The sequence below is a fragment of the Bos indicus genome, chromosome 13, assembly GCF_029378745.1.
Source record: "Bos indicus isolate NIAB-ARS_2022 breed Sahiwal x Tharparkar chromosome 13, NIAB-ARS_B.indTharparkar_mat_pri_1.0, whole genome shotgun sequence".
NCBI classification, from domain to species: domain Eukaryota; kingdom Metazoa; phylum Chordata; class Mammalia; order Artiodactyla; family Bovidae; genus Bos; species Bos indicus.
The window spans coordinates 75,541,888-75,562,917 of record NC_091772.1 but is presented as its reverse complement, the minus strand read 5'-3'; the positions used below and the strand labels follow the sequence as shown (position 1 = coordinate 75,562,917).

The 21,030-nt window shown below is 45.7% G+C and overlaps 1 protein-coding gene across 3 annotated transcripts in view; it reads right to left on the bottom strand.

The window, feature by feature from the left end:
• The window catches only part of EYA2 (EYA transcriptional coactivator and phosphatase 2), a 263,020-nt gene that overhangs the window by 215,567 nt on the left and 26,423 nt on the right, over window positions 1-21,030 (bottom strand). Inside the window, exon 1 of one of the 3 annotated variants that reach the window (XM_070801822.1) lies at window positions 11,032-11,128. The exons of the other annotated variants lie outside the window; for them this stretch is intronic. Coding sequence (XP_070657923.1) covers window positions 11,032-11,063 — 32 coding nt within the window. The 5' untranslated portion in view covers window positions 11,064-11,128. Of the gene's footprint in view, window positions 1-11,031; window positions 11,129-21,030 lie in introns of those variants that run through there. 3 annotated transcript variants of the gene reach the window in all.

Below are 21,030 nucleotides of genomic sequence, written 5' to 3'. Positions count from 1 at the left end.
GGGACCAGACTACTGGGTGCACACCCGATCCAGCACTCACTGAGCACAGGCCACTCAGCTTCTCTGTGTTATGCTTTCCCTGTGTGGTGTATGCATGTTACTGTAGTAGCTACTTCATAGGGAATGTTGTAAAGGTTCAATAATTCGTGTAAACACCAGAGGACAGTGTGTGACTCTTGGGGAGCTGTCAGGAAGTAGTAAATATTACTACGACCTCATTTGAACTTCTGGGCAACTCTTAGCTTCCATTCTGCAGATGTAGAACTAAGGGGCGCAGAGGCTGAGACCCTTGCCCAAAGCCACATGGTGAATAAGTGATGCAGTCAAGACTGCAATCAAAGCAATTTGCTTTGGGACTTCCCTGGTGGTCCAGTGATGAATAATCTGTCTTCCAAAGCAGGGGACACGGGTTCAATCCCTGGTCAGGGAACTAAGATTCCACCTGCTGTGGGGCAACTAAGCCAGCACACCACAACTACTGAGCCCACGTGCTCTGGAGCCCAAGCGTCACAACTAGAGAAGCCCACGCACTGCAAGGAAGACCCAGTGCATCCAAAAACAGAGCAACTTGTCTCACCATTTCCCTCTGTGCCATCCACTGGCCAATGCACACAAGTCTTAAAATAGGTATCAACTTAACACTTGAACAAAAGTACCAACCGTTCGAACCAATCTTAGTAGTCTGTTCATTCAGTAAATATTTACAGGCTGCCCTGGTGGCTCAGGGGATAAGAATCCTCCTGCCGATGCAGGAGACACGGCTTTGATCCTTGATCCAGGAAGATCCCGCATGCTGTGGAGCAACTAAGCCCGTGTGCCCCAACTCCTGTGCTCTACGGCAGGGAGATACAACGACTGGAACCAGCATCCTAGGTCCTTGCCAGGAGCCGGCGGTGAGGAGCTCCACTCGTGGCAAAGGTCATGAGGAAGGAGGCTCGGCACATGCAAAGGTGGGATCGAGCCTCAGGAGTCCCCTTGGAAATTCTCAAGCATCTACCCCCAAAACCAGAGTCTGCCTACTTTCTGCTTTGTGCTTTCACCTACACCTCTGACTTTACGGGAGGTTGTTCCCCACTACCTCTCTCTGAAAAAAAGAGTTAACTTACAGCTCCAGTTAATAAAGTTCCTGGGTGTGATTGTGTTTCAACCTACAAACTCCTTTGGAAGTCCTCTAGCCTGCCTGAATAGGTTTTTCCGGCCACATGTGATTTGCTCAGAGCCTCCCAACTGTGAGAGGCATGAGATGTTCTAAACTGTCTAAATACGGATTCCTTTGAGCAGTTAAAAGATTGATTAGAAATTGTATTGGTGAAGGGTTTTTCACTTGTTGGGCCAATGTTTGCTGCTAAGTCTCCATATCCCTTACCTGCTGTGTCCCTGGCAGTGTATTGATTAATATGATTGGTGTAAGTAGTAGCTTTAATGTTTGTAACCTGGGACCCTTGAGTTAATTCTTTTTCTTGTTATAGCCCACCACACCTTTGCCCTATAGGAATGCAACTTTATCTAATGCTTTTGGAGGGTGGCGCCTGACTAATCACCTTTAGAGAAAAATAAGTTTTCTGAAGAAAGAGTCTTAAAATGTTAACAGTCCTCCGGGCCAGAAGATGATGCAAATCACCTAAACTTTTGCATATGATAAGTTTGCAGGAAGAAAGCCTGGCTTACTGCATGACTCTACCCCTTCCCCCATTATCCTCTATGCATAACTTAAGGTATAAAAACTACTTTGAAAAATAAAGTGCGGGCCTTGTTCACCGAAGCTTGGTCTCCCCATGTCGTTCTTTCTCTCACCTTCTGGCTGAATTATTCAGCCTCTTTTCTCCACTGAATTTCTTCACTGAGCTATCCTTATTTAACCACTCTTTATATCTTTAATAAACATTTAAGTAAGCTGTTGTTTCCTGATCCCCGAAGCCGTCTCCCCTTCGAAACCCCTGGATCCACCGGGGCTGGACCCCGGCAGATCCTGTGCTCCACGGCAAGAGAAGCCACTGCAACGAGAAGCCCATGAACCACAGCCAGAGAGTAGTTTTCACTCACCAAAACTAGTGAAGAGCCCATGCAGCAATGAAGTCCCAGCACGGACAAAAATAAGTAAATATTTACTGAGCAGCTACTATGTGCCTGAGAAGATGTGGGGATGGAGATACCTCTACCATCTAGCTCTACATGCAGTCTGAAGATTAAGCCCCCAAAATGGAAAATAAAATCAAGAGGCAGAAAGCACCTGGAATCCTGATTGGCTCACCTGAACCCTGAACCAGCTATACCTGAATGTAGATCTAAATCTGAACTCTCAGTTCCTTGAGCCTATGAAGTCCCTTTCCTCTCTAAGTCAGTCTTAATTGGGTTTTCTGTCACATGTAACTTGTCTTGACTATGAGAGTAGGTTTAGTCCCACTTATATTTGGGACAGTTTCTAAAGCATTAAACCCATCCTACTCCTCTAGTTTCTCTCTTTATTTCAGATCTTTCCATAAAAAGAAATTGGCCATCTATGTTTTTGGTAATGCCTTGTGGAGTACATTATGGTACATTTCCACACTAAACGCTTCAGTTCAGTTCAGCCGGTCAGTCGTGTCCGACTCTTTGTGACCCCATGAATTGCAGCACACCAGGCCTCCCTGTCCCTTAACCCCTTAAAAACAGAGTCTCAAATGCCAACTGCAATTTAAAACCCTGTCTTTGAGATAACTAATAAGGTAATGTGCTGTTCATCAAATAGGTCAGGTTTGTCTTTTGGCTAGTACCATGCCTCTTTATCCTGTTTAAAGTTATAGAAACATGAGTTACTTTGGCCAAAGAAATGTTAAAGGAAATGACGATGGACCCTTCTGGACAGAGGCTTAGAGAACCAGTGTATGATGTTCTATAGCTTTAGAGTCACCAGAAACCCAGGAGGAATGCAGAACAAAAACAGCAAACAAGTATCTATTGACTTATAGTCACTCAGATTTGGGGCTATTTATTACTACAGCAGAGTCAAGCCTATCTTGACTGATATTAATAGAAAATACGAGCATGTACTGCATCCAGTAAGAGTCAGTATTGCTTACTGAGACTTTTATTTATATATGTACCTTGTGTATTCATGCTGAAGCTGACGCTCCAACACTTTGGCCACCTGATGCAAAGATCTGACTCATTTGAAAAGACCCTGATGCTGGGAAAGATTGAAGGCAGGAGGAGAAGGGGACGACAGAGGATGAGATGGTTGGATGGCATCATCAACTCAATGGACAAGAGTTTGAGCAAGCTCTGGGAGACAGTGGAGGACAGGGAAGCCTGGCATGCTGCAGTCCATGGGGTCACAAAAAGTCGGACATGACTTAAGTGACTGAACAAAATTCTGTGTGCTGGTGGTGCTGGTGGGAGCCGTGTCTTCTCTGTACACATGTGGTTTTTCTTTCTTATGTCATTACAAGATCATAATACATACATTTCTTACTGAGAATCATGGTCAAAAGTTTTTAGAGCCAATACTATGGAACTTTGGAAAAAACTTCGGGTCCAAAAAAGAACATCTAAAAGATGAGATGGCTGGATGGCATCACTGACTTGATGGACGTGAGTCTGAGTGAACTCCAGGAGTTGGTGATGGACAGGGAGGCCTGGCATGCTGCGATTCATGGGGATGCAAAGAGTCAGACACGACTGAGCGACTGAACTGAACGGAACTGAACTTACTATGATGGAAGGAAGAAAGGAAGGGAGGGAATAAAATTAATACTAACTATGGATTTACCATAGGGTCGCAAAGAGTTGGACACGACTGAGCGACTGAACTGGATTGAACTGAACTGAAACAATTTGGAGGACTAAAAAGGAGAACTTGGAGGGAAAGGTCTAAGAAGTTAAGTTTATTTATTTTAAAATATTTTGACCATACCCTCATGTGGGACCTGAGTCATGGGACCTTAATTCCCTGACCAAAGACTGAAGTCACACCCTCTGCATTAGAAGGTAGAGTCTTAACCGCTGGACCACTGGGGAAGCCCCATGAAAAGAAATGGTGTTTTCCAGCTCTTCTCCATCTTTCTAGAGCAGGGGTCAGCAAACATTTTCTGTGAAGGGCTAGATATTAAATATTTCAGGCTTTGGAGGCCCAGAGGTCTCTGTCACAACTATTCAACACTGCCTGTGTAGGGCGAAGGCAGTCACAGACCATACAGAAGTGAATGGGCATGACTGTGTGTTCCAGTAAAACTTTATTGACAAAATAGTTATCTGGCCAGATTTGGCCTATGGGCTGCAGTTTTCTAGCCCCTGCTCCAGGGGATCAAACAAAGAAGTAGAAACAGGTTGAAATGGAAGGACTTATATTTGAGATCCACAGAAGAACTAAAGATGAGTTTCTATTAGAAGAACAAGAACCGCATCATCTACATTAGGATTCAGTAAGCTCCTACCCCTGGGCCAAATTCTAGCTGCCTTCTGTTTTCATAAAATTTTGTTAGTTTAGGTGTTGTCTATGGTTGCTGTCATGTGATGGCAGTTAAAACTGAATAGTTGCAAAAGAGACCATTGGACCGCAAAGCCCAAAACATTTATCATCTGGCTCTTTACAAAAAATGTTTGCCGATTCTTGGCTGCAAGTATGCCCAGGCTTACGTTCAAACAATGGTGTTTGGAGGCTTAGGGTGGACTCAGAGCCATCTCCAGAAAAGTCCTTAGAACAAAGGGAGCCCCAAGCAGAACAATATTTTTAATAAATTAAATAGGGCAAAAGCCAAGAACGAATCAAAGTAACCTCTGGCCCTGCACCCTGGAGAGATTTTGACCGCAGTGACGCCCAAGAAATGAGTTCACAGCTAAGACGTGCTCCGTAAATGTTAAAATAACAAGAACAATAAATAGTAATAAAACACAGAGCCACGCACCCCATCTCCACAGGCAAGAACACCCAGGGTTCTGAGCTTAGAAGTAAGGAGAGAGGAGTCTTCTTCACCAATGGCCCGTCTTGGTAGAGGGTCGGATGGTCTTACAGGGAACCAATGGGTGAGTCCAGGGGAGGAACAAGTTCAAACATAAGCAGGCACTGGAGAAAAGCCAACCCTGACCATAAGACTCTAACTTCCACTGGGGAAAGGTACCCAGATCCGAAGGTCAACACTTATTCTTGAGGTCCTCAGCGCTCAGGGTGTTCTGTGCCCCGACCACCTGGGTTCCAAGTCAGCCCTCACTGCAGGTACACAAGAGCCTGCGTGCCGGACCTCAGCCCAGAGAAGGGCAGCTTAGCATCTTCCATGCTGTGAGACTCAACAGCTGCTGGTTTGATCTGACGGTCCCAGCGCCTCCACCCTCCGCAGTGGAGCCTGCCTAAGGTCTGGAAATCTAAAGCAAAACACCCAATCATTACATCAAGAGCTTGCGACAACCAGTGACCAGGCAGATAGGAACGATGAGGCACCCTTCCGGGAACACGCCCAGCGGGGCCCAGCCAGCCGCAGGGGTGAAAGGCAGACCCTGTTCAAAATCATCAAGCGCTGAGGTGTAAGACAGGCTGCTGAACTCTCTGAGATGCCTTGGGGTTGGTTAAAAAACAGAACAAAACAAGGAGATTGAGCTTTCTAAAAATCCCCCAGATCGGCACTCAGAGTCCGGCCACCCTGGCCAATTCTTACACGGCATTTAGGAAACAGCAGACATTATTGTAGGCACTTTACATAGGCGATCTCACTGAATCCACAATATTATGCAAATTCTATAATTAGCTCGATTTTACAGATGAGGAAACTGAGGCCCAGGGAAGTGAAGGCCATCTAGATAAAGGAGGAATTTTCCCATGGCTATCGCAGGGGCATACATTTTCAAAGAACTATATTTTTTTCAAAAGAATTGCTAAGAGATGGTAAAGCCTGCATCATTACCCTTCATGCTCCCCTCCCTTCCTACCTGATGCCTCTTCTCAGTGCACAGTTGGCATCAATTAGGTAAGATCTGAGACATGCTACAATCTGAAAGTTTCTGCCTCTCCCAAAATCCATATGTTGAAACATGACCCCCAGTGTGGTCATATCCAGAGGTGGGGCCTTTGGAAGGTGATTAGGTCATGAGGGTGAAGCCCTGCTAAATGGGACTGGCTCCCCTTTAAGAGAAATCCAAGAGAGCTCCCAGGCCCCTTCTGACAGGTGGGAACACAATGAGAAAATGGTCACTCAAGAAACGAACTCTTACTTGACTTCAAATCTGCCTTGACCTTGGACTTCTAGCCCCTAGAACTGGGAGAAGTAAACATTTATTGTTTAAGCCACCCAGCCTATGGTAACTTGTGACAGCCGCCCAAACAGACTAATACAAGTCACCGACATAACAAACTTTTCTGAGCACTAATTATTTGACAGGTCCTACTGGGACCCTTGGAAGGAAAGTTATGACCAACCTAGATAGCATATTCAAAAGCAGAGACATTACTTTGCCAACAAAGGTCTGTCTAGTCAAGGCTATGGTTTTTCCTGTGGTCATGTATGGATGTGAGAGTTGGACTGTGAAGAAAGCTGAAGAATTGATGCTTTTAAGCTGTGGTGTTGGAGAAGACTCTTGAGAGTCCCTTGGACTGCAAGGGGATCCAACCAGTCCATCCTAAAGGAGATCAGTCCTGAGTGTTCATTGGAAGGAATGATGCTAAAGCTGAAACTCCAATACTTTGGCTACCTCATGCGAAGAGCTGACTCATTAGACCCTGATGCTGGGAGGGATTGGGGGCAGGAGGAGAAGGGGATGACAGAGGATGAGATGGCTGGATGGCATCACCGACTCGACGGATGTGAGTTTGAGTGAACTCCGGGAGTTGGTGATAGACAGGGAGGCCTGGCGTGCTGCGATTCATGAGGTCGCAAAGAGCTGGACACGACTGAGCGACTAAACTACTACTACTACTACTACTACTACTACTACTACTACTACTGGGACCCAGCCAGAGAAGAAGACAGAACAGGGAGGAGGTTTCTGGTTAGAAACCTGCTCAGGGAGCATTGGGAGGCTCCACGCTGACCCTGAGAGCTTTCAGCAACCACCCTGTTTTGTTTTTGGCCCGAGCCAACTTCCTGTACTTGAGAGGAAAGACATCCTTTTAAAGACAAAGAAAAGAGGAGAGAGAGAGAGAGAGAAGTAAAAGAAAAAAAAAAATGGCTTTGATCCTCAGAGGTTCTATTAACAGAGAGGTGACTTGAGGAATCACAAACAGGCAACAACACGTGGATTAAGCTCCCCTTAAAATTCTTACAGCTTTAGAAATCTGGGAAGCGGGGGAACCCCAGAGGTCAAATTGATCCTAGATTCCTTCTGTTCACTCTGCTGCCAGCCTTCTTTCTCTGGGTACATGTCACCCTTGAAATCCTTCAGGGAGAAAACAGTTTGAACTGGAAGAAATTCATGCTGACTCCCCAATTTCAGATCTGGGACTCTGTGCCCCCTGATTGCCACGTTCATTCAACAGCTGACAACTGTGACCCGGTCCAGAAGGGGTCATGCCTTGGGCTGGGAACTTCCATAGATTTTTTTCCCCTTAAATTTCATGACAAATCTGTGAGGTGTATACACACACACACACACACACACACACACACATCCTCTCCATGCTAGAATAAAGCTGAGACGGAGAGCAAGTTTTTTTAAGTCCTTCAACAAATATGAGCCTTTACCATTTAACGGCACTGGACTGAAACCGTACACTCAGTCAGGATTTCTTTTGACATTTGGGGCTGGATAATTCTCTGCTGGGGGCTGTCCTGGGCACTGTAGGATGTTTAGCAGCATCCCTGGCCTTTACTCACTGGAACCTCTATAACATATACTCACTCTATAGCATATACTCACTCTAACCTCTTCTCAGCCTGACGAAGATGCCTGCAGACACTATTAAATGTCGACTGCAGGTAGGGGGAAAAAGTCACCCCTGGTTAGGAACCACCGCCCCACGAGGACTCACTCACAGAATCCTCTCTGTGAGGCAAGTCTGCTGGGGTCTTCCTCTCACAGATGAGAGGGAGGTTAAGTCATCTGCTCCTGCCCAAGGTCACAGAGCTAGCAACAGAGAGGGGCCTCAGCCTAGCAGGTCTCTCTCCCCAGAGACCTGTGCACACTTAATTCGGCTCTAAGTACATCTTCAAGGCTGCACAGCTGGTTGTTGGAGGCCTTCAAGAGGTTCAATTCTGGAGCTGCATGAACTCAACTCTTAGGTTCTCTCAAGGACACAGAAAATGTCCCCTGAAATCAGTGGGCCCCTTGCCCTACTCCTCATCTTTTAAGGAGGTCTTTCTGTTATAACATGGTGCCTTTTCTTGGCTTGTCTATTGTGCCCTCTTTGGTGAGGAATTTTCTAGAAAGAATGTCAGTAACACAAGAACTCTAGTCACAATCAACTTCACGATCGACAAGCACTTTCATAACATTAAGGGCTGATGTCTACAGTGTGCTCACCGCTATTCTCCAGGGGCTTTTATCATATTTCCTCTAGTCCTTACAACAAGCCTTTGAGGAAGGGGCTATGAGGAGCTCCACGTTACAAATGAGGAAAACAGAGGCACAGAGAGGAGAAGTCACTTGCTTCGGGTCACAGCTGGCAGGTAGTGGAATTACTCACCAGGACAAACGGCCTCTCTTAACAGTGCTTACTAAAGTTCTACACAGAGTGCACTGGGGCTTCCCTGGTGGTCCAGTGGCTAAGACTCTGCATTCCCAATGAAGGGGGCCCGGGTTTGACCCGTGGTCAGGGAACTAGATTCACATGCTACAACTAAGACCTCCCATGCCACAACCAAGAGCTTGGTGCAGCCAAATAAAAAATCTTTTTTAAAAAGAGTGCATCTATTTCCTTACCCTAGGGGAAGTGTCTTCATTTTCTTAGCCTGATAGATGAAATCCCATGGACAGAGGAGCCTGGCAGGGCTACAGTCCTTGGGGTTGCAAAGAAGTCAGGCACAACTTAATTACTAAACAGCAACAAAATTGTCACCCTATTCTAGAAATTTTAGAAACTAAGCCCCAGAAAGATTACAGAGCCTGCCTGTCAGTAGTGCCTAACGCGGCTCGGGAGCCGCGTTAGGCATTACTGACGCCTGCCAAAGCCACAGCTAAGGATATGAACCTAGGAGTTTGGTTTTAGACATTGTGTGTAATCAACATCATCTCACTAAATCCTTCCAGTGCCACTTCAAGAAAGACATACATGACATGTGATCCAGTGAGGGGGCTTGCCCAGACTCAGGATTCAAACCCGGGCCCCTGGGGTCCCAAGGCACAGTCTTCTCACCGCACCATCTCTTTGATGATACCCCCAACCAGCCTTCTCCACCAAATACCCTTTGGCAGCCTGTGGGACCAGGGCTTTTGAAAGATGCTGTGTCTTGCACAGTGCCCACTGTCTATTTCAGAGTTGTTTCCCCATTTACACTGAAGGGAACGATCTGAAATGGCACTTCCAGGCCACGAGACAGATGGCGAGTCAGGAGGCTGAGGAGCCGGCGGGCAAAGCTTTCACCTCGGGGTCACTGGCCAGCTCTGCGGGTCCACTGAAGCGACAGGCACCCTTCCCCTCCCACAGCTGTTGGGCCTCGCCTGTGAGAGGCCTGGGGGTGCCTGGCCTGGTCAGTGGGAGACAGCTGGCCACAGCCCCCAGTGGCACCAGCTGCCTGGAGCTGTCTACCCCTCCCTCAGCTGGCCTGTCGCCTTCCTCTCCCAGATTCCCTTGCCTGGGCCTGACCACGATCACAGAACAAAGGGTTTAACTCCTTGAGGACCAGAGCCCAGAGAGCTGGGCTCTAGCCCTGGCTACATGGGTGATCTCCATGCCTTTTCTTTTACATCTTTGTCATCATTTGAGTTTTCAGCCATGTGACCTCAATAACTGCTGTTGTTCTTCTCGTTTGTTTTTAAAATCAGTAATAGTATTTGCAGAGTGGTTAGGCTTCCCTGGTGGCTCAGATGGTAAACTGCCTGCTATGCAGGAGACCCACGATTGATCCCTGGGTCAGGAAGATCCCCTGGAAAAGGGAATGGCAACCCACTCCACTATTCTTGCCTGGAGAATCTCATGGACAGAGGAGCCTGGTGGGCTACACGTCCTTGGGGTCACAAAGAGGCGGACATGATTTAGCAAGTAACACTTGGGTTACTCGCAGAGTGATTAGGAATGTGGGCTCTGGATACAGACACACCAATCCTGTGTCCCCACTTAGGACCAAAGTGGTCTTGGGCCAATGATTAACCTCTTCATGCTTCTGCATTCTTGTTTATATAATAATAGTTCATTGGTTTGTGTTTCTGTCCACTCTGTCTAAGAAGCCCATCTATTTATTTATATTTTTAAATTGGGGTGAATGCTTGAAAGGCCAGATCAAGCCATTTTCCTCCATGAAGATTCCTGAGATATCAGGCAGGCATATCATACTCCGGGTATATCTTCTCACAGATGTTTGAATAATAATGGGCCCACAGAAGATCGTTCATCTAACAATAATTATAAATGGCTATAGTTTTATTGGGTACTTACTATATACCCAGCTCTGTCCTAATACTTAACATATATTATTTTACTCTTTCCTAAAACTTTAGGTACTATTAATATATCCATTTTACAGATAAGGAAGTTGAGGCTTAGAGAGGGTAAGTGACTTACTCAAGATCCTAGCAGTAATATGGGGAACAACTAGACCTTGATGAACTTCCTGGGGGATGGGCAAACCCATTACATAAGGCAGGAAGGTTAGAGGGTTTGCTGCACCATCTTTTACAAATAGAGGGCAGAAAGCCAAGAGCTCTGATTTCTAAGAATATCAGCCCTGCTCTCTTACAGCAACGTTCTGCTGCAAACAAATTAGCTTCTGTGGTAAGGATTTACAGTAAATCATCCTCTTTCCCTGGAAGATGTGCATATTGGGACCATTTTCAGTGCAAATGACAGGAAATTTAGCTCAAATTGGTTTAAGTAAGAAGGGGAATTTATTGACTCACATAACTAGAAACCTTAGGATTAGCTAACTTCAGATATAGCTTGATCAAGGGATTTAGAAACAGTAAAGTCATTACCATCCCTCTTGCTCTGTTTCACTCTCCTCCATGTTGGCTTCATTCTCAGCATTCTTTCCCCCAAGTTGTTGGCAAAGATAGTCCTTGGTGTGTCCAGCTTGATCCCCTGCCAGCTCTTCAATCCCTATAATAAGGTTATATTTTTTCTTAATAGTACCAGCTAACACTCAGGAATTATTCTGATTGGCCAAGTTTGGACCATGTGCCCATCCCTGAACCAATCACCATCACCAAGGTGATGCTATATAGTACTCATTGGTCAAACCTGTGTCATCTGCTCACCAGGCATGTGGGAAGGGGAGTCAGACCCTCCTGAACTGAGAGTGAGGAAGGAGTGCTTCCCAAAAGGACAATCAAGATGATTTTACATCAAGAAAGTGGAGCGGATCTGGACTGGCAACTCCCAGTCCAGTAGCCGAGAGAGAGAGAGACATGTAAGTTCATCATGAAACTTTGGGGTAATAGATAAAACAGTGAAACGCCACAGCACAGAACTAGAGCAGAGGGAAATCTCTGCAACCTGAGAGTGGGTGAGGGACTCCTCAAGGAAAATCAAGGCAAGTTACCCAAAGAAGAGGAAGGAATGTTAGCTAGCCCCAAAACTCAGAGGTCTCTCTGGGTCTGGAATGGCAGGTCTGGAAAATACCAGTTAACTGGTTTCTTTTCACAACAACCCTATGAAGTAGATACTGGTAGAATTTCCATTCTAAAGATAGGGAAATAGGGCATTTAAACCACTTGCCCAGCTGAGTAGCACTGGAACTGAAACCCAGGCAACAGGCTGAGTCTTTTTTAAAAAAAATATTTATTTATTTTTTGGCTGTGTTGGGTCTTAGTTGTGGTTTTCAGGCTTCCCTCTAGTTGAAGGGTGAAGCTTTAGCTGCCCCGAGATAGGTGGGATCCTAGTCTCCTGACCAGGGATCAAACCGTCATCCCCTGCACTAGAAGGTGGATTCTTAACGGCTGGACCACCAGGGAAGTCCCCAGCAGTCGGAGTCTTAATCGCAAGGCTGACTGCCCCTCCTAAAAGAGGCAGATTCTGAATCATGTGATTCAACTTGGCTACCAAGGAGAATTTCCCATCCTCAGTATTGCCTTAAGCATCACAAGCTGATGCACCGAATTCCAGACAACCCCCACTTCTTAAAGACATGCTGACTTCGCAGAGGTCTCTCATCCCTAAATCTGACCACCTCCCTTTCCCTAACTCTGCTTCACCTCCACCATCAGAAGGAGACTCTATCTTCCCAACTGCTCTCCCAGCCATCCTCTCCATCCCAAGACCAGTTCAGGATTCACCTTCATGTCTTTCTGGGATGACCCACAGCCTCTGACTGCCCCTCAGTCCCTCCTTTGTGGCTTTCATCTTGGCTTCTTGGCAGCTCACCCTCCCCTTTCTCCTTTTCTCTCTCTCCTTCTCTCCATTTCTCTCCATCTCTCTCTTTGCTCTCTCACTGCTTACTTTGTGAGAAGCCAACCGACACACCACGAGCAGCCCTATAAAGAGGTCCATGTGAAGAGGAGCTTCGGCCTCCTGCCAACAGCCACGTGACGTGTGCTAGTTGCTGAGTTCTGCCTGACTCTATGCAACCCCATGGACTGTAGCCCGCCTGGCTCCTCTGTCCATGGAATTCTCCAGGCAGCTGGAGTGGGTAGCCATTCCCTTCTCCAGGGGATCTTCCCAACTCAGGGATCAAACCCCCATCTCCTGCATTGCAGGTGGACTCTTATACCATCTGAGCCACCAGGGAAGCCCTAGTATAATGATACCTCACATAAATACAGCCCCAGCTTTGGCCTTGATTCCAGTTTAGTGATGGACCCTGAAGCAGAGGACCCAGCTAACAAGCTTCATCCAGATTCCTGCCCCCCACACTGTGATACAATAAGTATTTGTTTTATCAAGTCATGATGTTTTGGGGGTGGGTAATTTGTAACACAGCAATAGATAACTACTATACACACTGAAGTATTTAAGGATGAAGAATTAGGATGTCTGCAAGAAACTCTCAAATGGTCGAGCAAAAATTTATAGAGAAAGAGAGTAATAAAGTGAACGTGGCAAACTTTTAACAACTGGTGCCATGTGATAAGGATCTGATATTCACTGGACCACACTGGTAAATTTTGTGGGTTTGATAGTTTCCAAATTAAGAAACTGGGGAGAAAAAGAGAAGAGAATAGACTTTGCAGGTGGGCTGCTTCTGTTTGAATCTGGACTCTACTTAAGTAGCCCTTTGGGTTACTTAACTCTCTGGGCCTCAGTTTTCACATCTGTTGTACTTGAAAATGGCATCTATCGTAGGACTGTGGTGATGAGTAAGTGTACTGGTGGAGGTACAGCTCTAAAATCAGGGTCTGGTTCCCCAAAGAGTCAGTTGTACTGTGTCATGCAGTACCCTGAGCCTGGTGCAGAAATCTGGTGAATAGTAAGCCCACAAGAAATATTTGTAGAATGAATGAATGAGTCAGTTTTCTACCCAGTGGTTTGCAGTCTCCTCTTGGTTTTGAAGAACTCCCCTGTGAGTTAATGTGGCCAGAAAAATCTCTCTGGGATTCAAGAATTCTAAAATGCCTTGCTAGGAGGCATATCCTGAAAGGTTGGATTAAAAAAGAAAAAAAATCAAGACATGATGAAATGCCTGCATTGGACTCCAAGCTAGAAAACCAAGGAGAAATAGACAATTACAGGTTTCTCTTGCAAACAACAAGGCCATTCTCTAGACTGACTTTCCTGTGTGCCAGGCAGAAAATTACCACCAACCTCCAAAGAGAAGTCTGTATAAGGTAATACTAAGTAAGCCTTGTACCAAGTGTCTTCAGTATCCCAGGCACTGTTTTTCCTTATGCCTAATAATCCCTTCAATCCTTACAACTAGAAACTAGTACTATTATCCTTTCCATTGGACAGATGAGGCACAGTGAGGTGAAGTAACTTGCTCAAAGTCACACAACTTTGGATCTCAGTTGTGATCTCAAACAGTCTCAGATCAAATCCATATAAATACAAAAGTACGATGATTATAAAACCCTTATTCTCCATGAAGTTCCTCCTGTAGGTTCATGTCCATGAATTCAACTCTAATCCCCCCACAACTGAGATTTTTTCTCCTGAAACGTGAGCTAGATTTGTGTGTACTTTGTACATACACAGAGGGATTTATTACTTTGCAGTCAAACGGCTCCAGAGCAGTGTTGTCTTTCTTTCTTCTCAGGGCAAGGCTGTCATAAATTAAAAGGGCTCCCCATTCGGCCTGGCACTTAGCTGGGCCACTTAAAATCACTTTGGACTTTGCCCTCAACTGACCTTTCCAAACCACTTTCCAGGCATTACTCCTTCCGGGACCTGAGTGGGGTTGATCACAAGAACTTTACTCTTGTAAATGGAGCCACAAATTATTCCAGGCACAAGAAAGGGAAAAAAAATCTCCAAGTCACAACACCAAAACGCTAGCTACAGTCAAATCCTGGGAACGACAGGACTGTCACAGGAGCTGGGGGCACCCCTCCTGTTATCCTGGGAGAAGTGAGTCAGGGAGAGGCACCAGCCTTCTTTTCCTGTCCTGTTTGAGGAGGGCTGGGGGCAAATTTTCCTCAATGGATGTCTTTTCACCCCACCCAAGGAGCAATATTTAATATCCGTGTGATCTGGGAAGAAAGGCATCTGCCTTTGTGGGAGGAAATGGTGTCCCTTTTGTCCGCAAAACCAAATGCTGTCATTTCCCCTCAAAGTGTTTGATGGGAAGATGATGATAAGAGTAATAGCCACTATTTAATAAGCTCTTATTATGTCATAACCTCACTTAATTATCACTATTACTCCTACTCATTAAAAGCATACGACTACTGATATTTATTTATCTGATGTATATCAAGAGCATATTACGTACCAGGAACTCTTCCAAGCACCTAACATAATTCACTTAATTCGCACAGCAGCCCTGTAAGCAGGTACTAAGATTAGCTCTGTTTTGTTTTTTTTTTTAGACGAGGAATCTGAGGCACAGAGAGGTGACATCATTTGCCCAAGGTCACAGAGCTGCTAAGTGCTTTACCTCTCCACCAAGATACATGGGATCAAAACTCATTTTCCAAGACAGTCAGATGAGTACCAGAGGTGACGTGCCTTGAAAATGGTAATAAGAGTAATTAGTAACATTGCCATTTACTGAGCATTTCTTATGTGCCAAGCGCTTGGCTGGCACAGTTCCATTTAATCCTCGCGATCAGCCCAGGAGACAGGTACTATCACTAAGCCATTTAGAGAAGGAGACCGAGGCCCAGAGAGGCGGGGCAGGTCATAGAGCCAGTAGTGTATGCAGCAGCAAGGATTCAAATCTAGGCTAATTCGGTGGGTGGCAGTCTATGCAAGCAGATGCTACAAAATTGTTCCCAGCAGGCTGCCCTGAAGCGGCATCAAATGAGAGCCTGGCAATCTGCCTCAAGCATTCTCTACACAGTCCGGGTTTAGCTTTGAGCAGAGCTGTGATTCGGGGGAAATATGCTCCACATCCCCACTAAGTCTGATCCTCTTCTGTCTGCACCGGTGCACTGGCCTCCCCACTGGCCACCCTGCCTCGGACGCAGCGTCCCCTATCGTGTCCTTGGGTATCATGAAAATAACCAAGGAGTTTGCGTCTTCACATAGTAGGTGCTCAGCAAATTTGTGTTGGATGAAGGAATAAATTCTAAAACACGAGGTGGACCATAGCCCTTTCCTCTTTGAACCATCTGACATTCAAGACCCCTGGTCACCTGGCCCCTTCTCAATTCTCCAACTTTGTCCACCTACTCCCATCCAATTCCCTATGATCCACGCATGTGAGCTTGGTATCTGCTTCCTAAACATGTCATTTAACGCTTTGGGGCCTTTGCTCATGCTGTTTCCTCTCTCTGAGGTTCCCTTCCCTTCAGTCCAGACCTCCTGTCCCACTTTTTGAACTCTCATTCTAACCATGCAACCATCTTCTTCAAGGGTCAAACTGATACCTGTTATCCCTAACTGCCCAGTGTTTACCTCGCCTTCTCTTAACAGCATCTCGACTTTCCTTTAGAGAAACACTCCTCCTTCACTCTCAGTCTATACAAATTGACAGTCTCACATTGTCTTTCAAAGGGATGGGCATAGGTCCCAAGCCTAGCCAATCAGAGCTTTGGCCTGTCCTCGACCAATGTGATTGGTTGAGGGATGGACACATGTTCCAAGCCTGGCCAATCAGAGCTTTGACTCATTGCTGGCCATCGTGATTGGTTCAGGAATGGATATGGGACCCAACTTGGACAGTGAGAGTCAATCCTGTGGCTCCAGTAGAGATTTTGGTTGGAGCCCTCTGGGACTGTGGGGATGCGGAAGCTGATGCCAAGCTCTTCTTACTGATGTTGCTGCCTAAGTCCGTAAGGATGCCTTGTCTCCTTATCTGCCATATTAATGGAGGTGTGGCCAGTCAAATGGCAGCTGCCATCATCTGTTGCTTAAGGACTCTGACCACTCGGCGTTCCCTTTTGCCTCTCTGCATGTTCTCCTGCCGTCCCCAGCTATACAAAGGGGTCTCTCTGCCTCACCCACCCAGAGCTAACCTAACTGAGTCATTATCACATGCTCATCAGTGTCAAGCTCCTAGCACACTTCTCTCTTTTAAATCTGATATGATCCTTTGAGGAAGACACCAATCAGTCTTCCCATTCTACAGGGCCAGTAACTGAGGCTCAGAGAGAGTAAGCCCTTTGCCCCTTCTTAGCAGAGCTGAGGTTTTAAACCCCATTCCAGGTCGCACATCTGTGAACTGCTAGAAGGATGTGGTGGTGGTGGCACTAAACTTGAAAGATGTTAGTATTTAGCCTTGTAGAGACTGGAAAGGTGGTCATGGGGACAAAAGAGGGTTTTTTAGGTAGGGGAATGAGGGAGGCAAAGGCCTGGGAGGTGGGAACTCTGGCCATACAACAAGCTCATTTGGCTGATGTGTGGGAGGGCAGAAGTAAGCTATGATGGGGATGGTAGTGGGAGGGTGAAATTAAAAACAAACTACTTAATCTCATTCTGTCCCCTTCAGTTCCTGAGAGGTCCCCCAGCTAAACAGGCTGGGTAGCTAAGGCAGTCCTGTGGCTTTTTCGGCTGCCGAGCTGGCACCCTGAGTAAATTTCAGGGGATAGGAGATCACAGCGCTGAGGACACAGTGTTCGAGCTATTTGTGGCCGCATGAATTAATCTCTTCCATGTGCAGAGATATTTCCATAGTTCTCCTGAGACTCCCGTTGGTGGGGAAGGCGAATGCTTGATCAGCTTGGATGGCTTCTTCTTGGGACATTCAAGCCAAATCTGGCTACTTCTGCAGCCCGGAAATGATTGCTCAGTGGTCAGTGAAAAATCGACCCAAATTGCAACTCCAGGACTTGACTGCAGAGAAGCAGAGTCAGCCACTTAGGCAATGAGGTTCTGATGTACGTCACTGGGGTCTGAGTTCCAGGCCTGAGTACGTGAAATGGATTTAAAAGCTCGCAAATAAGAATAACAGCTCATATTCATCAATGCTGAATATTGATCTGCCAAGCACTGTTTTACTCTGTGTCATTTAATCCTCAGAATAACTCTGTGAAGAGGTATTATCATTAACTCCATTTTACAGAGAAGAAAACTAAGGCCCAAAGATGTTAAATAACATGACAGGGTTTCCAAATGGGTAAGTAGAGTGAATAAAGGCTTCTGGCTCCAGAGCCTGTTCTCTTGGCTACAATGCTACCAGCCTTTTTTTTTTTTTTAAGACTTTTTTAAAGAACAGTTTTAGGTTCACAGCAAAACTCAGCAGAAGGTACAGGATTTCTTAAATATACTCTGCCCCTAAGCATGCATAGTGCTATCAACATACCCTAAACCTATCAACCTCCCCTACCATTGGTCTAGTGGTTAAGAGTCTGCACTTCCAATGCAGGGGGCATGGGTTCAATTCCTGGTCAGGAACTAAGATCCTACATGGCCAAAAGAAAAACATCTCCTACAGGAGTGGTACATTGTTACCACCATCAAAGAACATGCACTGACGCAATATTATCACCCAAAGTCCATACTTTACATCAGGGTTCATCTTGGTGGTATACAACCTATGTTTGGACAAATGTGTGACGACATATATCCACCATTAAAGTACCACATGTAGGAGTTCAGTGCCCTGAAGATCCCATGTGCTCGACCTATTCACCCCTCCTTCCTCCTAACCCCCGGCAACTACAGATCTTTCAACTGTCTCCTTAGTTTTGCCTTTTATAAGATGTTGGAACCACACAGCATATAATTGGCTTCTTTCCCTTAGTAATGTGCATTTACGTTTCCTCCATATCTTTTCATGGCTTGATTGCTCATTTCTCTTCAGTGCTAAATAGTTTTCCACAGCCGGTTTATTCATTCAGCTGCTCAAAGACATCTTGGTTGCTTCTCGGTTTTGGCAGTTATGAATAAAGCTGCTATAAACATTCATGTGCACGTTTTTGTGTGGACATAAGTTTTCAGCTCCTTTGGGTAGATACCAGGGAGAATGACTGCTGGATAGTAGTAAGAGTGTATTTAGTTTCATAAGAAACTGCCGAACTCTCTTCCAAGTGGCTGTACCATTTTGCATTCGCACTGGCAATGAATGTGAGGCTGTGTTGCTCCACACCCTTGCCAGCATTCGGTGCTGTCCCGTCTGCTTTTAAAACATTAATGAAATACTAGTATGATTCAATTCTGCATTTTAATGCTAGCCTGGGGAAAATCGAGGTCAAGCCCAGATCCAGGTCTTTATTGAAATACTTTGATTTTCGGCTCTACTACTACTAACTACATGTCCCCAGGTGAATCCCTCCCCTGTTCTCAGCCTCAGTTTTCTCATCTATAAGGTGGACATCCCAACCAGTAGCTATAGAGGTGACTGAAGACAATCCATATGGCATGCCCAGTCACAGGAGACTGGTGATCCTCAACTTGGGGTGGTCTTGCCTCCCAGGAGGCATTTGGTAATGTCTGTAAACATTTTTAAATTTATTTATCTTTAAATTAATTTTTCTTGGAATATAGTTGCTTCACAATGTCGTGTTAGCTTCTACCATACAGCAAAGTGAATCAGTCAGATGAATACCTGTATCCCTCCCCTTTCAGACTCCCCATTTTAGGTCACCACAGAGCACTTGAGTAGAGTTCCCTGAGCGACACAGTAGATTCTCATTAGTTACCTATTTTATACATAGTAGTATATATATGGGGCTTCCCTGGTAGCTCAGCCGGTAAAGAATCCACCTGCAATGCAGGAGACCCTGGTTCAATTCCTTTGGGAAGATCCCCTGGAGAAGGGATAGGCTACCCATTCCAGTGTTCATGGGCTTCCCTGGTGGCTCAGAGGGTAAAGAATCCACCTGAAATGCGGGAGATGTGGGTTCAATCCTTGGGTTGGGAAGATCCCCTGGAGGAGGGCATGTCAACCCACTGCAGTATTCTTGCCTGGAGAATCCCCATGGACAGTCCATGGGGTCATAAAGAGTCGGACACAACTGAGCAACTAAGCACAGCACAACACAGTAAATATATGTGTGTGTCAGTCCCAACTTATCCCGCACTCCGCTTTCCCCACTTGGCGTCCATATATTTGTTGTCTATGTTTGTGTCTCTATTTCTTGGAAACATTTTTGATTGTCACAGCTTGAGAGGGTGGGGGATGCTCCTGGCATCTACAGGATACAGGCCAGGGGTGCGGCTAAATTCTACGGTGTTCAGCACCTCCGCAACAGAACCATCCAGCCCCCAACTGTGAGCTGAGAAACCCTGCAGTAGGCATTCCAAAGTGACCTCCATAGTGACTATGATTATTCCTCAGGGTCATGGTGAGCACTAAACGGGCTGACATTTACATAAGGTTCCTAGCACAGTGCCTGGCACAGAGTGGAGTCTTCAAAAACAGCTTGCTTTCTCCCTCTCTGCCTCCCTCCCATCAAGGCCAAAATGAAACAAGAAACTGTTCATTAATTTCTCTTTTAATGTGCATCTGTGCCTTCTCTGCAGAATTTCTCAGAACGCACAATCTAGAAACCAAACCACAACCTCCTCTTTTTGTCATCACTTCTCTTCCAGTTATCTTCTGGTCCATTCTGCAGCACCATCCACCTCCTCATCCTCTCCCTCTTCTCAAACCTCACAGAAGTCTCACCTTGGGCAGAGGACAACAGAGAATTGTGTATATGAGTTTGACTTGGGTTCTCAAGTCAAAAAAAGCCTTGGCAGTTCCCTCTTTGTGCGTGTGTACTCAGTTGCTAAATTGTGCCTGACTCTTTGCCACCCCATGGACTGTAGCCCACCAGCCTCCTCTGTCCATAGGATTTTCCAGGCAAGAATACTGGAGTGGGTTGCCATTACCCTCTCCAGGGGATCTTCCCCACCCAAGGATCAGACCTGAAACTCCTGCATCGGCAGGCAGATTCTTTAGCACTGAGCCACCAGGGAGCCCTCTTTGTAGAGCAAAACAAATCACTTCACCTCCCTGAGCACATTTCCTCATTTCTAAGATACAATTAATTAAATATGACAATATCTGAAAAGCTCTTAGCACAGAATCCAAAAAATGGCAGCTACTATCGTGTTTTATTTCTTAAAGTTTTTGAAATTTTTAATCAAAGTTCATATAGCTACATGTAAATTCAAAATTCATATAACACAGAATAGATACTAGAGGAAAACGCACCTCCAGCCCAGTTCTCAGGGGGCAACCACTGTCAACTTTTTTAGCTGTTCCTTCTGGTAATTAACTCCACATTTCTAAATAATATGCTGACACGACCATTTCTCGATGTGTCAGTTTTAGGCTTGATTTTACATGCATTCCCCCTATCCTGTTTCATCCAAATCAGAAGCATATTTTCCTAAAATCACAGAATCTTAGCAATGGAACAGACTGGGACATTATCTAATCCTGATATTTCCAGGCTTCTACATTCCACAAACTGGTAATTTTATAAAGGACACTGAAACACCCAAACACA